At 38.3% G+C, this 22,468-nt stretch overlaps 1 protein-coding gene across 2 annotated transcripts; it reads right to left on the minus strand.

Annotated features, from left to right (window-relative positions):
• Positions 1-9,911: 9,911 nt before the first annotated feature.
• LOC109473257 lies at positions 9,912-18,323 on the minus strand. Of its 2 annotated transcripts, XM_019773133.1 has the most exons (4): positions 18,261-18,323; positions 13,229-13,369; positions 11,183-11,323; positions 9,912-10,102 (listed from the first exon to the last, which is right to left on the minus strand). In XM_019773133.1, exons 2-4 carry the CDS (start codon positions 13,345-13,347, stop codon positions 10,018-10,020), a joined length of 345 nt encoding a protein of 114 aa, XP_019628692.1. In that variant the 5' UTR covers positions 13,348-13,369; positions 18,261-18,323; the 3' UTR covers positions 9,912-10,017. The 2 variants fall into 2 exon arrangements, 1 of the variants encoding a protein (XP_019628692.1); XR_002140415.1 differs by lacking the exons at positions 9,912-10,102; positions 11,183-11,323 and adding an exon at positions 11,830-11,911.
• Positions 18,324-22,468: the final 4,145 nt, after the last annotated feature.

Raw genomic sequence — 22,468 nt, forward strand, 5'->3', positions numbered from 1 at the left:
GGGGGGGGCTCTTTTGACCCCCCCTAAGAACTCGCGAACGGTATGTCGTATGACCACCAAATTTTTAGAGAATGGTGTACTAGTGAAAATTTATCATATCTACAATTTTTATGTCGTTATGATGTAATATGACGTCATTATGACCAAAACCGTCTAAATAGGTTTTTCCCTGAAAACTAAATGGTATTAAACATAACTGTACCAAAAGTGTTTATGACAGAATATTATGGTGTACTAAGTCTTATGTTGCCCATAGCAACACCGGTGACGTCATAAAATGACGTGATGCATATTTAAGATATCCGCCATCTTGGATCATCAATCTTGAATTTTCAAAAATAGGTTTTTTTTTCATGATAAAGCCTAAAATACATCGTAAACATACTAAAGACCTTCATTTTAACCTTTTTTGGAAAAAGAAATGGAAGTTTTGATGAAATTTTACTGAAAATAACCTGTATATACCTGTTCTAATGATATGGTCCGCCATCTTGGATTTTGGCCAATGACGTCATCAAATTAGCATAAATTATGCATATTTAATGATAAAATTTACATAAAATTATATTGGACGTTATTAATATTAGAAACCATGAGTAACTTGACATAAAACCCATAAAATTCTATTGTTGAAACAAAAAGTACTAAATTTAGCAAAACATGCCTGTCAGAAACCCGTTGCCATGGCAACACAAAAAATTATTATCTTATTCCAATGAAAGAGAATTGTCGCCAACAATATTCTAGGAAAAGTCACCAAGTTTGGCCGTTTTACGGCTAGCCGTTCAGACGCTAGGTGACATCAAAGTTGCCGCGGGCACTTTTACCCCCCCCCCGGTCTAGGTAGGGTTAAAAGTTTACCGTTCATACATTATCCGGCGTAATATTTGGCGCGGGAACTTTGCGTTCCTCAAGTCTACATAGTGTAAATCAGAAGCAGGGTTTAATCTTTACGCTAACTACATTAGCAAGGTTGCAAAAAATTGATGATATAGAAAACCTAACTTGCAAGAACAAAAGGCCTCGGCTTTTTTTACTGCTGTCACTTTAACATCCACTGCGTTTATTGCAGATACTGAACTATTAAACTTTTGCACAAAAGCTTCCAGCACTTACCTTATGTAAAATGATACACGTCGTACTTAGATCACCGCATTCTAGATTTACTGACTGCTGATAGAGCAAGCTGGACTACATTGACTGTCCCATGCGTCACGAGACGCGGTGACAATGCATTATTCATAAAGGCTATTGCGCATGTGCGGTGTAATAATTACCAGTTGAACGTGTTTCCAACATTACTTGTACAGTTTTAAAAACTACTGGAGGTGTATTTCTTCAGAACATCTATTCGGCAGATTCACACAAAACTACTAGTAAATACAATATCTACAAAACCACTTAAAGTAACAGTATTTTGTGCTGGTCGGTAACGTAGGCTTTTGATGGAAGCAGTAATATTTTTTCAGTATGGTCGTTCATTACGACGGCTTTTGTACCATCGTCGATCCCGGGTCCTTTTGTTTTTTGCATCTGTGCTGTTTGTGTTCTTGTGGTTTGATATTATATAGAACTTTATTGACACAACAAAAAGTACAGCGACTTTTGTAAGGTCAAATTATATCTACCAGCAATCATTTCTGGCACAGATTGCAGCTAAGGTAAATGCGTTTTAATTTTATTATATTAAACCGTTATGGAATTTTTATACAGTGTACTTTATTGCATATCTTACGACTTGCCTAATACACTTAATGATGGTTATTATGACGTTTGATCAATCAAAAATGCCTTTACTATATACTAGTATAATTGTATTATTGATGGATTTTGAATACCAGGTTTGACACCAGAGGGTTGCCCAGTAGAAAACCGACGGTTGGAATGACATTGGTTATCATGATGGTTGATTCATACAAACTCCAAACCTTGACAGGTTTGTTAAAGTAAATGTATTTATATATTTAAGGCTTCATTACTATGTAATGAAGACATATTATTTTCCTCATTTTTTTTCTGTTTCTGTTCCTCCTTGTTCTTCTTTTACTGCAGTTTCTTTAAGTAGATTCAACTCCTTCTTTTGGGGGCAAAATAACATGAAATTTGGCATGATAGGTAGAGTGGGCAAATACCCACAGGCGTTTTTTTTTCAGTTTTGTAATACAGACTTTTAGATTGGTGTTATTTGAGCATTTGCCTGTGTTATAGAAAATGTACTACAGCAGTGTGGATGAACATCAGATAAATCTGAGTTAACACTTCAGCAGAGTCCCGCCTTCTCTGCGGTAGTACCTCCGTGGTCTGACTCTGACGTGGTTCAGTATCTGCTAAATGCGAATGTCCCACGTGAGGTCAGAAGAGTTGTGGACACCTAGTAGCTTAAAGGAGGTGACCCTTTGAATATCATAATCTGCTAGCGTAGAGTGGGGGTGGAATGGGGACATTGGGCTCTTTCCTAATGCTGATTACCATGCCCTTGGTTTTCTTACCGCAAGACGGAAAGATTTCCCCATTCGTCTATAGAGTCAATGCCAGGTGGGTCTGAACAGGCAGAGACCCCATTAAGAACTCAGGTGTAGTCAAGTCGTCGGCATATTTGACCGGAGTAAAAGACAATGGTAAAGTGATGTCCAGCGAGTTTATACATATAGCAAACAGTAGCGGAGAGAGCAAGCCACCTTGCAGGACACCAGCCAGGAATTTGTGGGGCTTTGACGGACACAAACCCCACTTCACCATCTGTGTGCTGTCTTCAAGGTACCTGGAGATTGTTGAACAAAGGTCCTGACGAATACCCGGATCTACCAAGGTCGGTAGCAGTTGGCCGTGGTCAATCGTATCGACGGATCGAGAGAAATCTACAAATACGGCGTGGATATCCATTCTTGGACTGCTGTTTAACGCGTCATGCCAGGATTGTAGTATGTGGTGCGGTGACCGTCGACCGTGTTCTAACCATGACATGTTTCCACATCTGTGGGAATGTACAGTTCTGGACATATGGGATAAAAACAGCACACATGACAGGAGCGAGTTCTTCACTGAACAGTTTCCATGATGGGATTTGATCAGAGCCCATCACTTCCTCACGTTCACCTTGTGTAACCTTTACTTGATTTGGCCTAAACTGAAGATGAAGTGTGCACTGTGACAACGTGTGCGCTACATCTTGTACTTTTGGCACGGTCCGGTCAACCTGGCTCCAAACGGAGGCGAAATTGTTACCTTGTACCTTGAAATCGAAATTTTAACCATCAAACACCCGAACGGGGTCCATTTAGACCCCAGGCGTATATTTTTAAGTAAAATTTGAATTTTTTTAAATTTTGATGACTAGACAACATGCAAAACTTGACCAATTGCCAGCGCGCACAGAGCGGTACAACAAAAGTACATTACCGTACCTTTTTCACATTTTAAATCATGAAAGGTCTGTGTAAATGTATGATTTTAATATGATTTAATGACAGTTTTTAAAACACGGAATGATGACCAGGATTTTATTTCACTGTCTAACGCTTTTATTTACACCATTCAGCCTTGTGGCTGCCTAGTGATGGAGCTGTATTGTGATTTGTGATTGTGTTTGAAATAAACCAATGATGAAATACATTGCTGTTGTTTTCAGTCCCGTTACAAGAATCTTAAGAAATATATAAACATCATGAAGACCAAAACAGTATCTACCCTTTAATAACAAATGTTGTTGCGGGAAATGTAAAGAAAAGGAAAGGAAAGTAAGACTTTTATGTGTATCTTTTACATCAAGGTTACCTGACCGGTGGTGAGGACTACTGGACACATTGGAGGCCTAATCTAGCTTTTCGTCAAGGATCTAAAGCAGGAAAACAGACATTTAAGCAAACTTTCCGCAATATGTAAAGAGGTATTAAAGGTGGAAAAATATTTAATTCGACTTTACGACTTCGTAAAGGTCACTGAAACGCAAAGTCCGCATTTCCGTCACCTTTCAGCGCGCTAAAATACGACGTAAATATATAGACATTTAAGCAAACTTTCCGCAATATGTAAAGGAGTATGAAAGGTAGGAAAATATTTCAGTTGACTTTACGACTTCGTAAAGGCCACTGAAAGACAAACTCCGCCTTTCCGTCACCTTTCAGCGCGCTTAAATACGACGTAAATATATACAGACAATTAAGCAAACTGTCCGCAATATGTGAATAAGTATTAAAGGTGGGAAATATTTCAGTTGACTTTACGACTTCGTAAAGGCCTCTAAAAGGCAAATGTTCCGTTTCGTAGCTTGTTTTAACGTCTGACCATGTTCCAAATGACAAATTGATAAACGAGTTTATCGCCCGGACTCAACTCATTTTTATGGAACCTATTTCGAAGACACGTCGGCCCTCCAAAATTGAGACTTTATTGCTGAGGTTAAGAATCTCATGGAGCGAGGAAAGGCAAAAAAATGGTTCGACTTCTTTAGAATATGTTGAAATTGGTGGAGGCCTAGTCGCCAGGGATCCAGGAGCTTCAGTAGCAGCGGCGACGACAACACGACTCTCGGCCAAGCTCGGCCCGTCTGACAACATCCAGGAGGACGGAGGAGAAATCTTTCACAAAACGCCGTATACGAGGGAGCTGATCAAATATATGTTTAGAGATACAAGTAGTCAATTCCTTGTATTGGTGAGCTTAGTTTAGGGATTTTTTTTTCATTATACGTAATCTGCAGCTGGTGAGGATACGTAATAATGGGACATGTATGAGGTAACATCTTGTTCTAAAACAATTTATTAGGAATCATTGTATTTTGCATATTTTACTCATTAAATTGTTCTCAGATCATATCTGTTTCTGTCATCATATTCACATATACCGACGTATGTTAAGGTTATGCATAGCCGATTCAAATGTTCTGAAAGCTAAAGGCAACTTAAAGCTTAAAATTGTCAGTAAACAGTGCTTAAAGGAATAGTTTAGTGAATAGAAAAGTGAAAAAAAACGTATCTTTCCAGTACTACGGAAAGGGCACGTCAAGACAATGTTTACGAGAGACTTAAAGGCAGCTAAAAGACCTCTTAAATTTTAAGTAAACGCATGTTTTCCGACCAAAAAAGGTCCATAAATAATGCTTAAAGGAATAGTTTACAAAGACTTTACGGACATAAAAGGTGCGTAATGGCACCGCTAAAGTGAAAAAAAAACGTATCTCTCCAGTACTACGGCACGTAAAGACAATTTTTACGAGGGACTTAAAGGCAGCTAAAAGACCTTAAATTTTAACATTCAAAAACTAGGCCTGCAGACAAGTTTCTATGTTTCTCTACTATGTTTGCACTTTTACGTTTGCCTGCTGCATTGTTCTTACTAAGGAATGTCAATATAAAGCATTTGTTTTTTGTGTAGCATGTGCTGTCATCAAAATCGTCACAGTGCTGCGGGTTTCAAAATTGCTATTTTTCATCTACATGTATATATGAAGAGTTACATACATGTATCAGATGTGTTTTCTTCTTTAAGTGGTCTCGTACCAATTTTATAAATTTGGGTAATATCATTTTAACAACTTCTACCTCAATAACGCCAGTAAAACCTTCGTCAGCCGAAATGTCAGCTTTTTTCAAAAGCACTTGTTTATTTTCTTCCTCCTATCTAGAACATGTACTCTTTCAGTGGTGAAGTTGGTGAGGAGTCAGGAAGCTGGTCGGGTGCTGTATCATAAAGCAGATGCTAGAAGATGACCCTGCTAAAGTAAAGCTGTTGAGATTTAAAGTGTTTGTCCTTGTATCTTTGTAAAAAAAGGAAGATAATTGCCAAGTGCCATTTTTTTGTAAATAAAGCTGTCGAGATTTAAACAGCTTGTCCTTGTAAAATGAAGTAAATTTATTGAGAATATTCTATTTTTCGCATAAAATTTCATCAGGTTGGAAGATACTTAGGTTATAGAGTTTTCTTCATACACAACTAGAGAGGTTCTCACCTGCTTACGTTTCGATGTCTATCAGACACCTTCGTATCCCCCCTCGTCCCGGTTCATCACAGGGGTTGATTTTCTTATCCAGACAGCTTCTTTAATCCATCGGATTCTTCTGTTCTCCCTATCTATGACCCTTGCTCCCTCTCAAGCTCAGCCACGTTTGGGATTGCATTCTCGCCGCAAAAGCGCCACCTACTTTGGCGTTGAATAGCGGCGAGTTGCAGAACTCCAGTCAGAAGCTCTGAGGAAGGTGTCTGATAGACATCGAAACGTAAGCAGGTGAGAACCTCTCTGGTTGTGTATGAAGAAAACTCTATAACATATAATATTTTTGTTTGGGGAGGGAGATGGAGTGAAATATTACATTTGCTCCAAAGCAAATATTTGCCTTTCTTGTTATTCTTAAATTTCATAAATACTTCCATTTCTTATTGGTGATAAAATATGCATGGCGTCATTTCATGACGTCACCGTTGTTGATATAGGCAACATAAGACTTTGTACACACTAATATTCTGTCATAAACACTTTTGGTAAAGTTATGTTGTTTACCGTTTAGTTTTCAGGAAAAAAACTATCTAGACGGTTTGGCCAATAGAATCACATTAATGACGTCATAATGACGTCATACCACGTCATAATGACATAAAAATTATAGATATGATAAATTTTCACTATTTCACCATTCTCTAAAAATTTGGTGGTCATACGACATACCGTTCGCGAGTTCTGAGGGGGGGGGTCAAAAGAGCATTTTTTGCTAAATTTAGTACTTTTTGTTTCAACAATAGAATTGTATGGGTTTCATGTCAAGTTACTCATGGTTTCTAATATTACTAACATCTCATATAATTTTATGTAAATTTTATCATTAGATATGTATAATTTATGCTAATTTGATGACGTCATTGGCCAAAATCCAAGATGGCGGACCATATCATTAGAACAGGTATATACGGGTTATTTTCATTAAAATTTCATCAATACTTCCATTCTTTTTTTTGAAAAAGGTTTGAATAAAGGCCTTTAGTATGTTTATAATGTATTTTAGGCTTTATCATGAAAAAAAAATATTTTCAAAAAATTCAAGATTGATGATCCAAGATGGTGGATATCTTAAATATGCATGACGCCATTTTATGACGTCACAGGTGTTGCTATGGGCAACATAAGACTTAGTACACCCTAGTATTCTGTCATAAACACTTTTGGTACAGTCATGTTGAATACCATTTGGTTTTCAGGGAAAAACCTATCTAGACGGTTTGGCCAATAGAATCACATTAATGACGTCATAATGACGTCATATTACGTCGTAATGACATAAAAATTATAGATATGATAAATTTTCACTAGTTCACCATTCTCTGAAAATTTGGTGGTCATACGTCATACCGTTCACGAGTTCTGAGGGGGGGTCAAAAGAGCCCCCCCCCCCGTGTACACTATACGACATCCAGTAGATTTCTAGCGGAAACCAAACAGAGGGCTGTTGACAGGTCACCGACTAGTGGCTATTAGCACCTTGTTTCATGTAAATGCCATGAACTCAACCAGAGCGCATAATTGTTTCTTCAATTCTTGTTTACTCCAGTACTAAGTACTAGTACTTCCACAATTAGTTTGTAAAATCACATCTCAGTAAAATCTACTTTGATGAACGAATCGAAATGGTACTGTAGACATGAAGTTTTTACACATTCAAATGGGGCTGCACTTGCACTAATGGAGCGATCACTACGGGAAGGAACTGATCATAGCGAAGCCGAGATTTGTGAAGCAAACCCAACCCATCGAAGACGGGCCGCCAAACACAAAAATGGAGGGAAATGACAGACAACAAGCCAACAAAGATAACGTCAGCAGACCAACAAACTTGGAGAACACCACAGCAACTTCAAGCGCTAACGTTGTAAGAACTGTAGAACCTAAAACTACTGTGTGTTTGTTTGCGTCAGCGGAAAGGCTGCCGAAGCAACCACTACATGAAAAACTCCGACGAAAAAGTAACATGTGTTCGTTGGTCCCAAATCTGGACGCAAGTAGTGAGCTACAAAAGTATTAGAACCTATGCATCTTGCTTGTTGCTGTCAACTTACCCGTTAAAGATTGAACGGATACATTTGCCTACTATAACTTGCCATACCCTGCCAAACACGACTACATTACTTTTACTCTTCATTTTGTGCTGTATACTGTATAATGTTTATGCGTTACATTATCTATCATTGTCATTTCTGTGAATTCCTTAAAACATCTACTATTAGTTTGTGTAACATTACTTAGAACATGGCCACCTTTCCTCAGCCAATCAGGAGCCTGTATTTCATGTGACTAAATCCACATAGTGCGGTCCCCAAAGGGACAGGGGTGTACTAACCAACAAATAAATGTAACTAACTCGAAGACGCCCATGTACTAACCAACGCATAAATTGACTAAGTTGGAGACGCCCACCATTCAAATGCAAATAAAGTGATTAAAAAATTAACAACACAAGAAAACAGCAGTTTGATCAATTTCCCTGTACATCTTTATTCAAAAAGGTAGTCAAAACAAAGTCATGACAAGGAAAGTGAACAACGAACAGAGAATGAATAATGAGTATGGATGGAGCAAAAAAACCAGAAGGTTTCTTACAAATGTCATGTATAACGAGAGTTTCTCATACATTGTAAAAAAAATGAAACACAGAAGCTCCAAACTTTTAGCGATACATTAAAACGATGCAAATTCTTCCCAACATGTCTGACATGATTTGCACATTCTTAAACTTTGAAAACAAACCACGGTAAGACTAAAAAAAAAGAATACACCAACATGCTTAGACAGCAGGGTAGGCACTGGGCGAGGGAAGGAGGGGTTAGAGCAAGAACGAGTCGGCCCGGGAACAGAACACTGAACAGGCCGGCATAGATGCCAGGACCAACTTGTTTGGGATGAGGTCAGCGACTGCTGTCTCCGACAGACAATCCAGAATTTTTAACCCTAAAACAGAAGGCATTGTGGGGCTAGCAAAGTGTTGTAAACGATGACAAGAACCGCTATGCATATTTCACATAAGGCTGCGAGAAGTAGCTCAGCTGCAATTCATGAATGAGAACAAAAGGACGTACTACAAGCTGTAATGTTTTTGGAAAGGTTTGTAGGAAAACAAACGAGTGGTTTTTGAAGAAAACAAAACATGATTGTGTAAAATGTATTTCTTCTGCTTCGGAAAGATGGCCATGTTCTAAGTCAGTCAAAGGATTGGCGAATTGCTCGTATATGTGGATTTGGTACAGCCCCGCACCCCCCTCGGATTTTGTTGGCACCCCTCGGGCTCCGCCCTCGGGATGCCATCAAATTCCTTGGGAGGGTGAGGCTGTACCAAATCCACATAAACTCGCTCCGCCCATCCTTTAACTAATACGTAGTGCTACAATCTGCGTAAAAAGTAGGCTTCATTGCGTGTTAACTGCTAAGTCGTCATGGTACTGAAAACTGTTTCATTGTGCCGTTCTTCTACGAACAGCCAGCAGAATTATGAAGATACCCGTTCCCATTACACATGTTGCAAAACTAAGTAATGGCATTCCTACGAAAATTCTCTTTGTAATGTAAAACCGCTTTATATCGACGAACAATGGTTGTGAAGTACGTGTTTTCGCACATCTTGTGCCACCGGATCAGTGGTAATTGGCTACTCTACAAGTGAAAGAACCGGTTTCGTGGGCCTTGATAAATTATTCAAATTATTCAGCAGCCCTCTGATTGGTCCCCGCTAGAAATTTACTGGATGTCATTCAGTGACGAGCCCCCCCCCCCTCCGGCTAGATAGGGTTAAGAAAGCAAAGTCATAGAATTAACATCTACTTAGACGATTTTTATATAATGGTGGATATATGTAATCCCGTAAAATCGCGTGAAAATATTCAAAATTTTTCCTATTCGTCAAATAAACGACCACATTTCTGTCCAACATTTTTCTTTAGATTATAATTAGTGACAATAAATCTTGAAAACCAACTTTAGGAAATCGGTGTAATATTTCTCTAGACACGTTCATTAGCGTTGTTTCAGACTGGTAGCGCTTAAATATGAAGCCCAATGGTGCAGTTTCTTGTGTTGTCAGAAAAATCTCCGTTTTTAATGTGATTGCCGTGTTTTATCTGGTTCCTGTGGAATACAAAAAAAATGAATAGAAGTAAGATATGTTTATTATCAGTGCAGAAATTCCTAAGAAGTACATTACACTAGCAACTGGATGGATTCTAAAAATCGTGATACGTTTTTCTTTTTTTTCTTTGCGGGGGAAGTTGGATATACTGCTGATGATAAATACCACGTAAGGTTGTTAATGGTTGCTATAGTTGATCGTTTTGGCTAGTGTATAATTATTGTGGGTAGTAATGCTAAGTAAACCCATATTTCTGGAGTGAGCCCTTCATATAAAATCCAGAAATAAACTCCATTTAAAATGACATTATTTATGCAACGTGTAAGTCTGACAGACACGGCTTAGAATATTTGCGTAACAACAGCGGTAAATACTGGGTAAGTCTGATAGTGGTTGCCTGAATGCCTGCCTACCTGCCTATGTCCACAGCCCCTTACTTCCCTCTGTTGCCTGAATACTTACCACCAATTATTTATAGAAGAAAGCTATTATTTCATTTGTTAGGTATTGCTATTTTTCATACTTACGTTATATTAATCTTGTTTTAATATATGTATATGCGTTCTATTAATATTTGTTTTATTTTTTATTTATTTTATGACGATTTACCACATTTGTGGAAGGATTGACGTAACAGGTGACTATCACCTCTTCAAAGATGTCAATCCTGGGACCAGACTGTAAGGTTTGAACCACTCACACCGGGAAGGTCCCCTACTGTTTTAGATAAGTGCGGTGGGTTCTTTACCGAGCGTGGGGTGTGGCTCTCCCGAACACGGGGCCTCTATAAAATGTCCTATCCGAGGGACGTCCCTAGCCAAAGTTTAGTACTCATTTACACCTGAGTGAAGTGAGGAAAGTCGTGTAAGGTGCCTTTCCCTAGGGCACAAGATCGTTTGCTTTGGGCAGGATTTGAACCTTCGCCCTTTCGAGTCTGGGCCGAAGACGCTACCGCTACGCCACACGACCCCACTTTTGATGTATGCATTATGATGCCTGGTCATCTAGTCAGGAGCCTAGCCCACTGCTGACCTTGCAATGAAACTCATGGTTAGAGGTTTTAAAAACGGGTCTCTTACCGAAACAAATCAGCAGCTGTCTTGTTGTAGACCCACCCAGGTGTAACTGTGGGTATGGACTGCACGGCTTTCTGGTCGGCCTTGAACTTCTTCGTAGCAGCTAACTCCCCAGGTACCCATTTGTAATAAGAATGATTCTTCCTGACATGAAACAAAAAAGACTGATATAACAGCGGATACAAACGTCAAAGAACAATAATGACAAACGCTTAAAACAACACACACTTAAAGAAGCCTACGTTTTATTGGTTACTGCAGGAGAGAAAATGATTAGGTACACAGGCTTTTACTGTGGAACCCGAACCATTCAAACAGGTGTCAAAGGCATGCATTAAAAAACTGGCAGTGATATGAATCTAAACCAACTGTCTATAGCAATGGATGACAGAGGGTTTATAGGGGGAACAAGTCGTATGAAGATTTTGAGTGAGCTTGGTGGAGTTAGTGATTATAAAACCGGTATGGCGGTTATACGAACTTCTTATAAAGAGATGTCGAATTGTTTGGAGACAAAAGGTCCCTCAAGGTAAATTTACTATAACCACGTCTGCCTGTATCTTATGATGTTCAGTTGTAGGTTGTGTTCACAGTACGTTTAGGCTTAGTCAGTCCTTGTTCTAGCTGCATATATATATTTTTTGCCCATTAGGCGCCTTTTCCACGGGTGTATTTTTCGATCTATTTGTAACGCTGCCATTGCCTTTATCTTGTACTTTTTCCTGGAGATCTCTAGAAAACAAAAGGATATTTAGTAGCTGTTTCTTGGTTCTCGTTTGTCGTTTTAACATATCTATATTATTTATTTGAATACGTAATTTTTCGTCAGTATTGTAATGTGTGAGTTACTCATAATCAAAGACTCAAAACACGGAAAGTTCCATTTAAACCTTAGCACGCCACATCAATGAGAACGTACACTTTGATAACTGGGTCAGAAAGCACATTTAAATAAACGTGATTACCTATATCTTATGCAATGCAAAATTATCCTGACAACAGGTGTCGTCTAATGTGATATTGATACCATGCTAAAACTATTTGAGTTCAATGAGCGCAAAATAACGTTAACCAAGACGAATGATGCTTTCATTTATTATGAACAAAAAAAGCCTTATTTAGATAAAGTATATAAATAAAACGTGTTCTCAACATAATAAACGCACTATCTTATTTAGGAGGGCTATTTTAGAATGTCTTCATAAATTATGCAGATGAGGTATTGAATTTATAATTAGTGTTGTTTGCCTTTACTTCCAAACACCACAAGTAGGGAAGTCCCGTCAGTTACATAAGTGGAGTTACAGCGTTTACAGATTTATTAAACAAATTATGCCTACATCGGAGTAACCAACATTTGCCGATGTTCTTTTAGCTCACAATATACATATGGCAAAATTTTGAACAGTCAGCATTATACAAACTATATCCTGATTCGTATAATTGTTAATTTATTATTTTAAGAAAGACTTAAGTTACATCACATGTATGAAAGTACTTTTTATGTAAAACACTGTTATTACAGAATTCCCTCCATATTTATGCAAATTTGGTCTATTTTTGAATAATTTGCATTTAATTGTATTCATCTTTCTATAAGCGACCTACATATAAAATGTAGAAAATACTTTGTTACTTTTCGGACTAATTCGCTAAAAACGATTTCGTCAGAAACTACCCGAAAGTTCCAGAACACGTTGCTAGAGGGACAAAACCCACACCAATTATTCGTAACAGAAATAGCTACCAAGATTCCAAGACCATAGCATGTTCAGGATTCCAAAAACCGGAAGTTCTTCTGCAGTTGACATTGTTCTTTACCTTTCTAAGACCTACCAACATACTAAATATCATAACTCTATAGCCAAGCTATGAATGTGTTAATAACCTTCAATTAACCTAGTAGTCAAGTAACCCATATTACACTACACCTTATCCCAAATCTATCGGAAATATACGTATCAAGAGCACCAACATTTTACTATATGTCGATATACAAGATGAAAAAAATCACAATCGTATAAATTACATAATTTCTTATATGCCTACCTGACAAGTGTTTCCTGTGTCAGTGAGTTATAATAAAGACCCACATGATCTTTCATGTTAATCATGGCTATTAAAACCATCATGGCCAGCAGGAGCAGGGCGCATTTTTGTTGCCTCATTGTTATCTCTTTACAAGCAAACCTGAAAACAAAGACAAAATTAATACTTGAATGAAAGCCCATCTGTCGTGTTAGAGAGTGCATTATATATATCTGACAAAAGGTTGACGAGATCGACTGGAAATTCATGGTATGTCCCCTCATGGAACAAAGTTAAACTTAAGAACTGAAAAATCCAATGGTTTGACAGTGTTAAAATCTAGTGGTTTTGTTAATCTGTTTATTTTGTTTATTTAAATTTCCACCAGATGTGTGGAAGGGGAGAGAGAACAGGTGAGTCACCTTTACCAGCTCCCTCCCCAAATTACATCATTAAAAAGCATTGTAAAACACTGAAATCATACACATTGTAAGAGTAAATACATAAAGATAAATACAAAAATATGGACATGTAACATGTCAGTCAGTGCGCGTGCGACCTTAATGCTATGCATGTCCCACATCTGCAAGCCGCAGACCATGTACATATGATGTCTGTGTCAAAGTTGTCCTGAAACCTGTAGCTTACTGACAGGACAAGACACCGTTTGAAATGCAAATTGTTAGACTGACTTGACGCTGCAACACCTAAGACCGTAATTTGCTAATTGGCGTTTCTAGTTTATTTCATTCGGTCACTAGTCGGGCGATGTACAACATTGCAAATGTAGATGTTTTGCAACGTCTCGAAATCAGAATGTGAGACCTACCACCCCTAGTTAGTCTAGTGGAGGATAATAAATAGCTCTAGTTAATTAACTAGCATAGTATCCTCCAAAAGTTTAAATTCTAATCAGTAGTAATAGTTATTCTTAGTAATTTCAACCATATTCAAATTCTCACTATGTGTGCTAATTGATGACGTCATTGATCAAAGTTGAACATAGTGAAACTATAATTAAAGTAAAGTGCGTTCACAGAACATTTTACGTCATTTTTGGCTTCCGTGTTGTCATGGGCATTATAAGTCTTAGCAGACCTTAATATTCTGTCATATACCCTTTTTATTTCATTTTGTGCAGTTTTACAGGAAAAACATATTCACACGGTTTCAGCAAAATCACCTAAATTGACGTCAAAATGATGTCGTATTATGCACCAAAATTACTCTTATGATTTAATTTTACTTGTACATTATCCCCTGAAAATGAGTAGTTTGTAAGTTACATAGAAATACCCCACCCCCACCTCGTTAAAAGCAGGGTAATTTGGCTTACAACATGTTCGGTGACAACCCCCCCCCAAAAAAAAACCTCGAATAAAAGGATTATTAATCTTATAACAAGGAGAAGTCGTAGACATCATCCCTCCATGAAATAGCTTGTTATTTTGTAATCTTTTGGTGTATTTCAATAGAGATATTATGAGTCAAACTTTGTTTTTATCAGCAGAATGATTTGTGGTGTCACTTTGTATTGGAAGGGGTTGCCTATATTTATCAAGCTGTCATGTGCAGGCGTTTAGTGTCTTGTTACCATGGTTTGTTTACTTTGATGGCCTGCAGGTCATTTGCCTGTACATGTAGGTCAATGACCAGGCAGGAAAATGACCTGCAGACCAGACAAACAAGATTTATTACCTCAGTCCTGACATGAACAGCCTCACTAGAGAGCACACTCTAGCCATGAGAAAGGAATTTCAATGATACACAAAATTTCACCTTCAAATTACCTACCATCTGCAGACACAAATTTAAACAACTGACTAAACATGTACTGTATAACCTCCTTGACATCACAGATGCTACTTTGGATCAATAAACTATCAATGACCCAAACACAACCAGACTACCTATATTTCCTGCAGACTCTGTCTAGGGGTAAAAATATATTGGGCTGTCTGGGCCTGACCTGCCAGCTGGAGATATAAACAGAAACAATCCGTCCAAACTTTGGGGTCAAACAGACCATCCTATTATGAAATAGTTAAAATGAAACAGGCAAATGTGAAAATCCTTTTAAATTAAGCAATAAATATATATACGACAACCTGCTAATGCACTCTAAAACGCAAAGAGACTCAACAACTACCCACATACCAAATATTATACCAAACCATCCACCAGATTTTCCAAACATTCAACACAAAAAGACCAACTTTAAACATATTGTAAATATCAAACGCAAACAGCTAGGAAGCCCAAATTTAAACCACTAAACCTTGGTAATAACAACTACATGCTACCCTAATATCGCACAAACAGTCCATAATGCGCAAACAACAGAATAAAAAAAATAAACTGCAGTACCAAGGCCAATCACCAGGGGCTCAAAGTCAACCTACACAATCTCCAAGGCCCCATCCATCAATCTGCCAAATATCATACAGTTCCTTTTCACCGATCTTCAGATATCAGACCAAACATGAAACGGAGTAAAAACAATACCCCCCATTTACATGGATGGTAATAAAAATGAGGTACACGTGCCCTAGGTCACGGATAAGGTTTGAAGCACATTATGCCTAAACTGAGAATTCTGTGATGTTTCGGGGGTTTGTCATTGATACCACCATACCAGCTCATTCAGTTTGAAAACCAGAGCACAGAAGATTAAAATATACACTTGTGGTCCTGCAATTGAATAAAAAAATTGTCAATAGGTAGTTAACAATCAAAGAAGTTCACCAGGTGACTATGGAGTCAGTAACGAACACTTCACACATGGGATTAACGTCATAACACCTTTCCTTACTGTCATTATTACCTTCGTCAGAAGGTTATGTGTTTACGTCCACTATAAATAGGGTTTCCTGATTTTGAAATCGGTTTCATGCAAGTTTCATACTGCGAGTTTTGATCTCCGTAGTAAGTGTAGACAATTCCCGATACAGTTGCTCGTCGGGGAGGTTTTGCTCCCATAAGATGTTCAGACACATACGGAGTATCTTTTGTAGCAGCAATTAATGTGCTTTTCAAGGGATTTAGTTAGCGTAAGAAGAAGAAGTCAGCGTCCAAGCTTCACTACCATACTGCAGTATCGATTCTTCTGTGACAATCAGGAAGTTTGATTTTGGTTTTCCATGACTTGGATTTCCAGATTTTATTTAGCTTATGTCAGCTACTCTAGGCGACCGCTTTTCTTATTTCGATTTTTTTTCTGAGTTCTGCATGTTGAAACCCAGGTATTTAAAGTTTTTGACTACCTCTACCCCCTTGGTGACCTCCCTTTGTTGATATACTAGGTCACCGCTCCTGTTTTGGATGACGAAGGGAACAACTTGTTGTATGCCATAAGCTTGGTTTTCTTGGCGTTAAGATTCAAGCCTACTTTTGCGGATTCATTTTCCAGACGCAATAGTAGTTCCTGTGCTTGCTTGATTATTCCTGTCAGCAGAGCCATGTCATCTGCGAAGTCCAGGTCATCAATTACTACAGCAGGATGACGAGTACTCTTTCTGCTTTCAAGTTCAAAATAGAGTTTTGTTTCTCTTCTCCAAGAGTTTGTCTCATTATGAAGTCAAAGACTGTAACAAAGAGGTAAGACGTTAGTGTGTCACCCTGTAGTACACCCGCTGTAATTTTAAACAATTCAGTTTAACCATCGGGGGACAATACTTTCGCACGTGTGTTCTTGTACAGTATGTTGATTACATCAACCAGTGCCTGTGGAATTCCGTACGCTTTTAAGATGATCATCATTTCCCCTGAGAGCTATCAAAAGCTTTGCTGAAATCAATGAATAATTGCCTGCAGATTCTTACTCAGTGCTCCTTTTATTAGTTGTCCAAGAGCAATGATTTGTGAAGTTGTTTAATGACCCGGGCGGAAATCGTTTTGGTGTGGTCTGAGGAGCTTATCTGCCTCAGGTTGTATTCTATTTTGTTGGTTATCTTTGCTCCAACCGAAGCGAGCATAATACCTCTGTAGTTTGTGTATTCAGTTAAGTCACCTGGGTTGGGAACCGGCACAAGGGTTCCAATCGCCAACTGTTAAGGCCTCTTACCTAGGAACAACTTGTTAGCAAATGACAGCATGATGTCATGAAAATCGCACAGTTTTAGAGCCTCGGGAGGAATTCCATCAGGGTAAGCTGCCTTACCCAGTTTTAGTTTGCTCTTGACAGCTATGTATTCCTCCATGGTGAATGGTTTAGCCAAAATGTCAAGTTTGAGAAAGCTCTGAGGGATTTGTTCATCAGGAGAACCCTTGACTACTGGTACTGATCTAAACTACTGGTACTGGACTATGACAGTTAAAGTTAGGTAGCCTTTACATATGAAGTTTGCTCCTAGTATTCTTTTGTTCTAAGGTTTGACCTTAGCTAAAGCATTTTCCGCATCTCTTTATCTATAAGTAGTATACCTTCTCCACCTAAAGAGGCGTTGTTCATATTCCTTCAAGCTGAGGGGGTAATCAATGTGAAATTTGCATAGGTTTGAAATACTACGGGCTCATCTCTATCTTTGTGCACTATTTTGTGGTCTGAAAGGTCTAGTATTGACACAGCATTTGTGTTACATGAGTTTTCTACTTCGTGCCGCTTACGTTCGTCTTGGATTGTCTTGACATTTACAGTACCCACGTTCGGATAGTTTTTGCAGTTTGTCTGTCTCTTTGTTTACTACCCTCGGTTTCCCCATTTTTCGTAGTTGAGACTTTGAAGGAGGAGTGTCATCTGTTCCAGCTGGAACGCTAGTACCATCGGAGATAGAAGTGAGATATTAGAACTATTCTGCTTTAAACACAATTAATACATCGAAGGTGTGGGGCAAAAAGCATATTTATTTGCCCATCACACACACACAAAAAATCAAAGTCATTTTACAAACTTTGCTCCATTTGCCCTCTATACGTGAAATCACGTCTATGTTGTATTACGCCGCAGCAGAAACAAAGTAGTCATTTTATTGATCTAGACTAGTGTCTCCTATAGTCTCTCGTCATGTCATGGTACATGTAGTGCAGGCATTGTATTGGATATGCCCATGCTTACCTTCTTAGTTTTTCTTGCTATTGTTGTTGTTTTTTAAACATTTGAACTTTCATAACGTTGAGAAAGACATGCCCGGGGCCTTCCACACCAAGTCTGAGATCCTAGATGTGTTGGCCAGAGAAAAGGAAGTTAGGACGATGAATTACGTCCCATAAGCGTCCCATAAGACTCCTGCTGACAGGTACTGAGCTGGAAGTCCGTGTTTGATCAGTCTACTCGGCAACAATATGGTCCTGCCAGGTGACAGTCTCTCTCGGCTCTGTTGCCTAGCATTTGAATGATGGACAATATCTCAGCCATCTTCATGTTGTTGTCTGACTATGTCGACTTTAGTGACGAAAAGAAAGAAGACACGTTAGTTACACAACCACATATTTCCGCCAAAAATTGGAAAAAAACACTGATTCATAAAGGAAGTAAATTGATTGATTTTTATTTAGCTAAACAGACCAACAAACTTGGCCGAGAAACTTAAATAGATAAAAGTAAACAGCCAAAATGGATGGGGAAATGTTAATATCACGTTTCAATACCACAAAGCAGTACCAAATACTAATACAGTGCTTTGTAGTAACAATTGCTCTTAAAACCTTCTTATCATACTTTTGAATAAAATGTTATTGAGACCTCGATGTATTTATTGGCATAATTCCAAATGCATGGATATAACTTATTAAAATCATTAAAAAATTTTGCATCTCTTAAAAGCAACTAGGGTAATTTCCCTAATATTTTGCCCAATATATGGAACGACTGCTTTTAAACCAATCTTGCACGATAGTTAAACTAAAACCAACTGGAATAAATAATAAATATAAATATATAAACATAAATATAAATATAAATATAAATATAAATATAAATATAAATATAAATATAAATATAAATATAAATATAAATATAAATATAAATATAAATATAAATATAAATATAAATATAAATATAAATATAAATATAAATATTTATTTATTTATTCCAGTTGGTTTTACTTTAAATATCGTGCAAGATTGGTTCTAAAGCAGTCGTTCTATACATTGGGCAAAATACTTACCATAGACGCTTTCAAAGTCAAAAGTTTCCCTTCAAAACTCCTAGTAACAACTGAGTGTAACAACCGTCTGCATGTCATCATACACCTGAACAAATGAGTCAGGCAGACGTAATCACTGGGTGTCATCCCAACACTTACTATACCGGTGTGTCGACTTTATATAGACACAGCTTAGCTCACCCGCTTGACTTCTGTTTACATTTACAGCATATTGTAATCCTAGACTAAATCGGTATTCTTTTACGTAATAGCCTGTATCGTAATATTTTAGCCCATACCACAAGTATAGAATAAAAAAGAATTTTGTAGTCTAATGTTCCTTCGCCTTACTTTGATATTTTAATGACTAGGTTTAAGTTCTTTCTTTAGACAAAATCGATAAAAATAAATTGGCATAAAAGTAGAGTGCGAAAATATGATAAGTGTATTTTTGGTGTACTTTTTCAATCTTGTCTCCACACTGACTTTTGTCTTCTTGATACTGACTTTTGTCTTCTCTACACTGACTTTTGTCTTCCCTACAATAACTTTTGTCTTCCCTATACTGAATTTTGTCTTCCATACATTGACTTTGTCTTCAAAAGAATGCCTTTGTCTTACATACACTAAAATTGTCTTCCCTACACTGACTTTTGTGTCCCTACATTGACTTTTGTCTTCTCTATGCTGACTTTTGTGTTCCCTACACTTAATCTTGTCTAAATTAACTTTCGTATTCCCTGCACTGACTTTTGTCTTCACTACACTGACCTTTGTCTTTTCCAAACTGCCTATTGTCTTCCCTACACTAACCGTTGTCCTCCCTATACTGACTTTTGTCTTCCCTACACTGACTTTTGTCTTCGCTACACTGACTTTTGTCTCTCATACACTGACTTTCGTCTCCTCCACAATAACTTTTGTCTTCCCTACACTGACTTTTTATTTCCCTAAACTGACTTTTGTCTTCCTTGTACAATAACTTTTGTCTTCCCTACACTGACTTTGTCTTCCCTATACTGACTTTTGTCTTCCATACACTGACTTTGATTTCTTAAGACTGACTTTGTCTTCCATACACTGAAATTGTCATCCATACTGTGACTTATGTCTCCCCTATGCTGACTTTTGTCTTCCCTATACTGATTTTTATCTTCTCCACACTGACCGTTATCTTGCCTAAACTTACTTTTAACAAGTAAATTTAGGCTTAACAATACGTTTTTCATACAATCATTGGGTCAGTCTACTGAGGAAGACCAGAGTGACTGGTCGAAAGCTCTAGGTGAGAGAATTCTTGGTGTTGGATCAAAAGTTTTAACTTTAAACAAATAAGTTTTCACTTCCACACACTGACTTTTGCCTTCTCGACACTGACTGTTGTCTTCCGTAAACTGACTTTTATCTTTCTTACAATAACTTTTGTCTTCCCTACACTGACTTTTATCTTCCCTACACTGACTTTGGTCTTCCCTACATTGACTCTAGTCTTCGCTACACTGACTTTCGTCTTCCTTACAATAACTTTTGTCTTCCCTAAACTGACTTTTATCTGTCTAATAATAACCTTTGTATTCCCTGCACTGACTTTTGTCTTTTCCACACTGATTTGTGTCTTCGCTACACTGTCTTTTGTCTTTGCTACACTAACTTTGGTCTCTCATACACTGACTTTCGTCTCCTTCACAATAACTTTTGTCTTCACACTGACTATTGTCTACCCTACACTGACTTTTTATTTCCCTAAACTGACTTTTGTCTTCCTCGTGCAATAACTTTTGTCTTCCCTACACTGATTTGAGTTTTTTCTAAACTGACTTTTGTTTTCCATACACTGACAGTCTTTTGCACACTAAATTTTGTCTTCCCTACACTGACTTTTATCTTCCCTACACTGACTTTGGCCTTCACTATTCTTGGGTTTTAGTCACGTGACCCGACCTTAGCGACGGGTGTTATCCGCCATGTTGGTGTACCTACAACCCCGCGTAGCCTACGTGCTATATACATGGTTTATTGTTTTGTAGCTGGTTGCGGGTCAAAAAAAGGGGTAAACACAGTGTATCTTTTCAATGTGTGCCAAGGTGATTACAAATCAAGGAAAGGACCAAGAAAAACTGACCGTAAAACATCGCAGATTGTGGATTTTTGCGAGCAGCCGCGGGGATACGGCCAAAGAAATATCCCGAGATTGTGGCGAGTTACTATCGCCAAAGACTCTGGGCAAGCTTCACCCGCCTGGGTCCGACACAATGTTGCCTGGGTCCCTACTAAAAAAAACCTTGGAAGAAAGAAGTACAGAGATTGGGACGAAAGCAAAGAACAGAAGGAGGGGCGAGGGCCGAAAGGGCGAGAGAACGCAACAAGCGGGCCGCGGAACAGTCGGGTCTGGCGGCTTGACCGGGCGGGGCTTCTGACGCCAAAAGCCGCCCGACGCCACACAATGCTGCTGGATATCGCGTACGTGATCTTCCCTACACCGAGGTCAGAAATGTTCCTGTACATGCAGAAATGGCACCCAGGAATTTCCATTAAACATCGACAAAACAATAGTTTACACGGTGCAAGTGAATTTATTTTGATACACGTGGCAGTCTGACTCAATTTGAGCCTAAGTGCTAAAACTCTGAGTTCACCCTGACAGCCCAACAAAATTTCCGATCTTAGCACTAAAATTGCGTTAAGATTCTGCTTATCATGATACCCTAATATTGTAATGTCAATGTTCACAAGCTAATTCATGCATAGGTTGTGAGAGGTTACCCAAAAACTTTTTTTTTCACGGCAAAACTACAACTACGGGTACGTAAACAAAATTATGCCCGGAGGCTCCCCTCCCAACGCCGATGATTTACTCCCGCAAACTCGAGGCGGCCAAGAAAATTTCTGTCGACAGGGATGACAAGCCGTCATGTGAAATTCTCATTCTAATGGGGTTCCAACAGAGACATGAGTACTTTTTGGTGCTTGAAAAAATATTCATGAACTCCAGTTTGTCAGCGGCGAAACCGAAGGGGCTAGATGAAAGTGCACAACAAACAAAGCCGCCGGCGGGCATGAATCAAACTGGCATTTTGCATTATTACACACAGAACCCATAATTTTGAAACAGCAACCGATAGTAAAACAAGGATTTACATTACCAAGAAAAGCTGAAACTTAGGCTTACCATAATTTG

Source organism: Branchiostoma belcheri, unplaced genomic scaffold, assembly GCF_001625305.1.
Source record: "Branchiostoma belcheri isolate BF01 breed outbred unplaced genomic scaffold, Haploidv18h27 scaffold298, whole genome shotgun sequence".
NCBI classification, from domain to species: Eukaryota; Metazoa; Chordata; class Leptocardii; order Amphioxiformes; family Branchiostomatidae; genus Branchiostoma; species Branchiostoma belcheri.